At 32.9% G+C, this 8,832-nt stretch overlaps 1 protein-coding gene across 1 annotated transcript; it reads right to left on the reverse strand.

Annotated features, from left to right (window-relative positions):
- Positions 1 to 5,494: 5,494 nt before the first annotated feature.
- Positions 5,495 to 6,973, reverse strand: LOC131663015 (uncharacterized). The gene has a single exon (XM_058933071.1). It carries the CDS (start codon positions 6,971 to 6,973, stop codon positions 5,495 to 5,497), a length of 1,479 nt encoding a protein of 492 aa, XP_058789054.1.
- Between the last annotated feature and the right edge of the window lie 1,859 nt (positions 6,974 to 8,832).

The raw sequence follows: 8,832 nt of genomic DNA on the forward strand, positions 1-8,832 counted from the left end.
TATTTTTTGGAAGCTTTTCAAGTCCACACGATAACAATGGCAATAGTTTAATGGAACAGTAATGCACTAGTATTTTTTTCAGCGACAATTTTTCCTCAGTATAGGATACAACAGGTATGTGAAACTTTACGAGACAAACCGTAATTTTGTAGAGGATGAAAATATTAGTTTGATTTTTAAGAATGATAGAGAAAATATTATTTGATATTATTTGGAAGCTTTCCAAGTCCTTACGATAATAATAGCAACAGTTTAATGGAACAACAGTGCACCAGTATTTTAATGAGAAACACATATCCCCCGTTATAGGAAATAGCAGGCATGTGAAAGTTTGCGTGACAAACCGTAAATTTGTAGAGGATGAAAATATTAGTTCGATTTTTAAAGAATGTTAGAGAAAATAATATTTGATATTTTTTGGAAGCTTTTCAAGTCCATACGATAACAATGGCTATAGTTTAATAGAACAGTAATGCTCTAGTATTTTTTTCAGAGAAAATTATTCCTCAGTATGCGATACAACAGGTTTGTGAAACTTTACGAGACAAACCGTAATTTTGTAGTTGATGAAAATATTAGTTCGATTTTTAATGAATGTTAGAGAAAATATTATATGATATTTTTTGGAAGCTTTTCAAGTCCATACGATAACAATGGCAATAGTTTAATGGAACAGCAGTGCACCAGTATTTTAATGAGAAACACATATCCCCCGTTATAGGAAATAGCAGGCATGTGAAAGTTTTCGTGACAAACCGTAATTTTGTAGAGGATGACAATATTAGTTCGATTTTTAAAGAATGTTAGAGAAAATAATATTTGATATTTTTTGGAAGCTTTTCAAGTCCATACGATAACTATGGCTATAGTTTAATAGAACAGTAATGCACTAGTATTTTTTTCAGCGACAATTATTCCTCAGTATAGGATACAACAGGTATGTGAAACTTTACGAGACAAACCGTAATTTTGTAGAGGATGAAAATATTAGTTTGATTTTTAAAGAATGTTAGAGAAAATAATATTTGATATTTTTTGGAAGCTTTTCAAGTCCATACGATAACAATGGCAATAGTTTAATAGAACAGTAATGCACTAGTATTTTTTTCAGCGACAATTATTCCTCAGTATAGGATACAACAGGTATGTGAAACTTTACGAGACTAACCGTAATTTTGTAGAGGATGAAAATATTAGTTTGATTTTTAAGAATGTTAGAGAAAATATTATATGATATTTTTTGGAAACTTTTCAAGCCCATACGATAACAATGGCAATAGTTTAATAGAACAGTAATGCACTAGAATTTTTTTCAGAGACAATTTTTCCTCAGTATACGATACAACTGGTATGTGAAACTTTACGGGACAAACCGTAATTTTGTAGAGGATGAAAATATTAGTTTGATTTTTTAGAATGATAGAGAAAATATTATTTGATATTATTTGGAAGCTTTCCAAGTCCTTACGATAATAATAGCAACAGTTTAATGGAACAACAGTGCACCAGTATTTTAATGAGAAACACATATCCCCCGTTATAGGAAATAGCAGGCATGTGAAAGTTTTCGTGACAAACCGTAATTTTGTACAGGAAGACAATATTAGTTTGATTTTTAAAGAATGTTAGAGAAAATAATATTTGATATTTTTTGGAAGCTTTTCAAGTCCACACGATAACAATGGCAATAGTTTAATGGAACAGTAATGCACTAGTATTTTTTTCAGCGACAATTTTTCCTCAGTATAGGATACAACAGGTATGTGAAACTTTACGAGACAAACCGTAATTTTGTAGAGGATGAAAATATTAGTTTGATTTTTAAGAATGATAGAGAAAATATTATTTGATATTATTTGGAAGCTTTCCAAGTCCTTACGATAATAATAGCAACAGTTTAATGGAACAACAGTGCACCAGTATTTTAATGAGAAACACATATCCCCCGTTATAGGAAATAGCAGGCATGTGAAAGTTTGCGTGACAAACCGTAAATTTGTAGAGGATGAAAATATTAGTTCGATTTTTAAAGAATGTTAGAGAAAATAATATTTGATATTTTTTGGAAGCTTTTCAAGTCCATACGATAACAATGGCTATAGTTTAATAGAACAGTAATGCTCTAGTATTTTTTTCAGAGAAAATTATTCCTCAGTATGCGATACAACAGGTTTGTGAAACTTTACGAGACAAACCGTAATTTTGTAGTTGATGAAAATATTAGTTCGATTTTTAATGAATGTTAGAGAAAATATTATATGATATTTTTTGGAAGCTTTTCAAGTCCATACGATAACAATGGCAATAGTTTAATGGAACAGCAGTGCACCAGTATTTTAATGAGAAACACATATCCCCCGTTATAGGAAATAGCAGGCATGTGAAAGTTTTCGTGACAAACCGTAATTTTGTAGAGGATGACAATATTAGTTCGATTTTTAAAGAATGTTAGAGAAAATAATATTTGATATTTTTTGGAAGCTTTTCAAGTCCATACGATAACTATGGCTATAGTTTAATAGAACAGTAATGCACTAGTATTTTTTTCAGCGACAATTATTCCTCAGTATAGGATACAACAGGTATGTGAAACTTTACGAGACAAACCGTAATTTTGTAGAGGATGAAAATATTAGTTTGATTTTTAAGAATGTTAGAGAAAATATTATATGATATTTTTTGGAAGCTTTTCAAGCCCATACGATAACAATGGCAATAGTTTAATAGAACAGTAATGCACTAGAATTTTTTTCAGAGACAATTTTTCCTCAGTATGCGATACAACAGGTATGTGAAACTTTACGAGACAAACCGTAATTTTGTAGAGGATGAAAATATTAGTTTGATTTTTTAGAATGATAGAGAAAATATTATTTGATATTATTTGGAAGCTTTTCAAGTCCATACGATAACAATGGCAATAGTTTAATAGAACAGTAATGCTCTAGTATTTTTTTCAGAGAAAATTATTCCTCAGTATGCGATACAAGAGGTATGTGAAACTTTACGAGACAAACCGTAATTTTGTAGAGGATGAAAATATTAGTTTGATTTTTAAGAATGATAGAGAAAATATTATTTGATATTATTTGGAAGCTTTCCAAGTCCTTACGATAATAATAGCAACAGTTTAATGGAACAACAGTGCACCAGTATTTTAATGAGAAACATATATCCCCCGTTATAGGAAATAGCAGGCATGTGAAAGTTTTCGTGACAAACCGTAATTTTGTAGAGGATGACAATATTAGTTCGATTTTTAAAGAATGTTAGAGAAAATAATATTTGATATTTTTTGGAAGCTTTTCAAGTCCATACGATAACAATGGCAATAGTTTAATAGAACAGTAATGCACTAGTATTTTTTTCAGCGACAATTATTCCTCAGTATAGGATACAACAGGTATGTGAAACTTTACGAGACAAACCGTAATTTTGTAGAGGATGACAATATTAGTTCGATTTTTGAAGAATGTTAGAGAAAATAATATTTGATATTTTTTGGAAGCTTTTCAAGTCCATACGATAACAATGGCAATAGTTTAATAGAACAGTAAAGCACTAGTATTTTTGTCAGAGACAATTATTCCTCAGTATACGATACAACAGGTATGTGAAATTTTACGAGACAAACAGTATTTGTATAGCAGATGAGAATATTTTTTTTATTTTTAAAGAATGATAGAGAAAATATTATACGATATTTTTTGGAATTTTTCCAAGTCCTTACGATAACAATGGCAACGGGTTAATGGAACAGCGGTGCACCAGTATTTTAATGAGAGTGTCAGAGTAATATCTAGTCGGTTCTCGCCATTGTTCACGAGAATAGTGATAACCTGTATGTTTATTTATGCGTTTGGATTGTGACCGCGATCCTGATCGAGATCGATAGTCTGTTCGGTGTTTTGAGCGTCTGTTCTGTTGTTCAATCTCAGATTCGCTTTTCGATGAATATCCTTTGTTCCTTCTGTGTCGGTGGATATGTCTTGATCGGTTCCGGTCAGAGTGGTCAGGTCGTTGTGGCTCTCTACTGTAGCGATTGTCAATGGATGTATTGTCTTCGCTATCTGAATATTTATTTACTCGTCTTCTTTTTCCTAATCGTTTGCTATCTCTGTGGTTATCTCTATCACTATGAGTTTCTCTTGATGAGCTGAAGGAATAGATGGTCGGCGAGAACAATTATTGTGACGTTCCCTTACTCTGTCAATTCTTTTACTTTTTTGTATCTCATTTATTCTGTCTGGTCGTGATATATCTTGTTGTTGATTGTCATCGGAAGATTCCTCTTCCTCTGAATACTGTTTCTTATGCCGGACTGGTTGATCTCTGTTCATTTTTACAGGGTCCTTTGTAGGTTTCACATTAGAAGTATGATTTTTATCTAAATTGTTTTTACTGTGTTGTTTGGTCTAGCCTTTTTCACACGTTCATCTGTGGTTGCAAGCTTTGTCCTGGGCGGTTTGACTGTGGCAAGGTCTGATCTGTATTTGTTCTGGTCAATATTTGACGGACCATGTATTTCTCTAGTTACACCCCAGGTTACTCGTTCCTTGAGTAGTGGTTTTGAACGCCTACGTGTTCTTTTTTCACTCTCTGATGGTGAGTCAGTGTTGCTGTCAAACTAATTTGACTGTCTAGTACGCATTTTGCGAGGTCTAGTGTATGTCGGTGAACGTGGTGCTTGAGCACGGGAATAGTCATCATCCGATGTGATTTGTGCTATTTCCAATTCTCTAGTCCTGGTTGTTTGTCTATTGGTATTGTTTGGTTCCGTTTCATTAAGGACGTTTCCCTGCCTTAACCAAAGTATAACAGAACTTCACGAAACTTTTTGGTATGATACTTTAGAGTATTCCGAACCCACACGCATTTTTTGGAGATACGTTATAATCCAAAAACTAGAGAAATTTAATAATTATGATGAGCATTTTAACACGTGGTCTTATGGAAGCGCGATTGAAATGGCCAATAAATCTTGCCAGAAATAACATAGGCGAACAAATTTTTGATGACTAATAAGAAAAACATATTATTATTAAACACTCAAAGTTTCAAACCATCTTATAACAGTTATTATTACGAAATTAATATAAATAACAAGAAAATAGTACATTTGAGATAAACTTGGCAACGCCGCATCGTGCAGTTCTATGAGAGACGCCGCGCGTGCGCATACGATAGTCGGCGGTAAATTTTAAATACATCGGAATAATAGATCGATTGATATTTTACATCGGTATATCAATATTGCATAGAAAGAAATATGGTTTTTTTTTATTTATTAGCTAGAAAATAAAATTGTCATAATCTTTCAAGTAATAATACTTTGTAATAAACAAAATTTTTATTCGTAGAACTACAAAACAGTACGTATCATTTATATAAATATTAAAAATGTTTTCAACGCTTAATTTATCGCTATAAATAATATTAATAAAGGATAGTATGAAATTATGAATCACTGGAAGTTCATAAATTTTTCCAATAGCTACTCTTTCGTGACGAACTTCAAATGTTCAATAATGGCATTTAAATTTTTGGTTGTTTTTATCACTGTTGGTGACCCATTCACGTTACCTTGTAACAACTGCTTAGCCTGATCTTCTCCGTTGATAAATGCATCAATTAAATCATAGTAGGTAAAATTTTGTTCGGATAATCTTTGCATCATTGTTTTGGAAATAGTGCCGTCCAAAGGTAGGAAGGTGTGTATATTAATTTTACTGCGTTGCTTTTTGTCAATAGCGGCACAAATGTCATCAAATGTTGCATTTGTTGCCAGTAAATCATTCAATTGTAGAAATGCTTTTGCCAGCTTTTCTAATACTTCTACGTCAAATTGCGCATCATGAGCTTCGGAGCAAGAAATATTCAATTTACACGCCGCTAAAGTTGTAAGCTTATAATTTTCAACGTCAACAATTGTTTTCCTGAACAGTGGCAGCGTATCAGTGAAACCTACAACTACTTTTTTGAAGTCACAGAGAAAATCACAACTTTTTATCAAAAGAATAAATCGTTTCGAATCAAATTCGCAATTATGCGCAACTAAGATACATTTTTTACCTATAGCTTTTAAGAACTGTAATACTTCAGATACAACAACTGCTTTCGCGCGTGTTACTACTTGCTCGCCATTTTTATACAAATTTTTATTAATTCGAGTCAGGTTGTGTACTTCGGAAGCTCTCGGATTAATTGCACGCGTTGGTGTAAGGTAACAGACATAAGACTTGTCATCACACTTTAATGAGATTTGTAATACTTCGTCCTTAAACATATCAAACCCACCCGTCTCTAAGTCAAAAAAAACAATGGCCGTATCATTCGAGTGAAATATTGCTGAACTATTCACATCTTTGGCTTCTGGATTACTAGTGTCTTCTGCAACCGAAGTTTGCGTAATCGAATAATCATCGTTATCGAAAAGGGACATATGGCTACTGTATGCAAGCCCTTTGCTCTTTTCTTTGCGATATTTTAATTGAGACCGCGCCTGCGCGAGCTCAATACGCCTTCTCTTGAAACTAACTTCTTTTTCTCTTAACTTGCGTTTTGAAGCGCATTGATTTGTACGTTGGATACGATTAGCAAGTCGCTCTGTTGATTCCATACCTAAAGCATGAAAAATACTGCTGATATATGCTTCTCCGTAATTCTTGTGTAGGACTGTACAGGCAAATCTATAATCGGAAGCCTCAGATGTACTATAGCAAATTCTTTTCGGAGCAGAACTAGCCATTGAATTGTTCAGGCTCTCATTAGCTTGCGACGATGCTGCCATTAAAAACTTCGTAGCATTCGCAGCAAGTTTGTCAAATAAAATTACCAGTTCATCAAACAATACTTGACTTTTTAACTGCAGTCCGACGTAATTTTCTTTATTTTCATTTGCTTTACACCACGATCCACACTTATCATGAAGATTATAAGCATGATATGGTATATTAGTTATAGCATCTTTCATTTCTTGAAGATTTCCAACATTTTTTTTGACTGCGTAACTAAAATATTTTTTTAAAGTTTTTATGTGTCGTGTTGCAATTCACGATCAGGATCTTTATTTGTTTTCGAACTGATGTTGTAAAGGGCATTACTGACACCTTTTGCTGTGTGATTCATATCGGATTGCTTAATTATCACATAATTAGAGGCATTTTGCACTGCATTTATGCTGCTACTGTCATTGTCGGCAATGAAAACGCCAATTTCAACATTTGATTCTTTTAGGATTTTACTTTCAGTAACAAGTTTTAAAGCACCTTCGGCTTCCATGCCTTTGGCGCTGCCATGAAAATTGAGGCGACAATCATGATCTTTTTCAATATTATTTTTTTTATTTTCATCGCACTGTCGACATTTCCTATTGAAAGTAACGTAATCCAAAACCATGCCCGTTTGCAGTCCAATAAGACAACCGTATCCATTAAGGCTATCATAATTGTATCCATTGGAACGCTGACTCCACCCAAAATCGAAAGAAGCAAACAGTCTTACTCGTTGAATCTCTTGGCCATTCACAAATGTAGAATACGATAGGTAATCATCTGCAGTCCCAGGAGGCCTATATTTAATAAGAAATAACATGACCTATGTTTTTCCATGATACGACCATTAGGAATTTTATAAACAAAAAATATTCAGGAATAATGTAGTATGGTTTATTTTTGACATTTTTAACAGCTTACGTATTATTTATTGTAAAAATATAATTGTAAATATTATTAAGTTAGATTGCTAACAAAAGTAATTTCATACAATGTAAAAATCAAATTATATGCATGATTATATGTATAAATAAAAAGTAATCTTAACTTATGCATGTTATTGCTAATATACACTTATATACCGAAATTATTGTTTATCTTAGGCTATAATTATTTTTTCCTTGGCAATATGTCTCCATTGCCAATTATTTGTCAACATCGAAATTCTAGCATGATTGTATATATGTATATAAATTTTAAATTACTTTATCACTAACTTCTAAAAAAATCAAAATATGCGCCTATTATACAGCGAATTCAATCGAAGGATATTTAACATTATCATTCACTATAGGCAACTTACAACATTTTCTTCAAAGAATCTAACTTTTCTACTGTGAGTGCTCGTTCAAATTCCACTGCATGAATGGAACTTGTTTTTGCTGTTTCTTCAATTATTGGGCCGACAAATCTTTCCTGATTTTTATAGTTGCTTTTTGATAAAATTGGAATCTCAAATGTGCTCAGAAAACTGTCTGCTTGAGTGTGCCCTATTCCTGCACGTATAGCTCCTGTCAATAATAATATTATCATAAGAAACCTAATAAAAATATACGATTGCCATATAAATTATTAAATAATTATTTTACCTATGGCCAATTTTTGATTGATTTCAAAAACCTTTTGCCCAGTACCGCCAGGCATAACGTTTACAGGGCTACTTGATACGACTTGAATACTCTCACAAGCAGTGCATTTCATTTTATAATACGACCCCATTCCTTGTATTGTTTCATTGATAACATCGTTAAAATGTAGTCTTTCTTTGCTTTTCTTGCAGTGCATTTCCTTGGCCATGTGCTCTACGTTTATAACACGCGATCCTTCGACAGGGTGTTTAGAGGTTAAATCGCTCGAGTCTTTTTCGCACGGCTCTTCTGCTGGAAGAACGCATCTTCCTTTATTGCTTTTCCCATTTTCAGATCTTCGTAGCATATGTTCATAAACACTTTTCTTCACATATCTACCTTTCCAGTGATACCTTGCCGGAGGCATTGCACTTTATTTGTCAATAAACAAAACTCGCCTCTTTCAGTCTACCTAGCAGCATGTAAGTATA

Source organism: Phymastichus coffea, unplaced genomic scaffold (assembly GCF_024137745.1).
Source record: "Phymastichus coffea isolate CEN01 unplaced genomic scaffold, Cenicafe_Pcof_1.1 PCOF00029, whole genome shotgun sequence".
NCBI lineage: Eukaryota > Metazoa > Arthropoda > Insecta > Hymenoptera > Eulophidae > Phymastichus > Phymastichus coffea.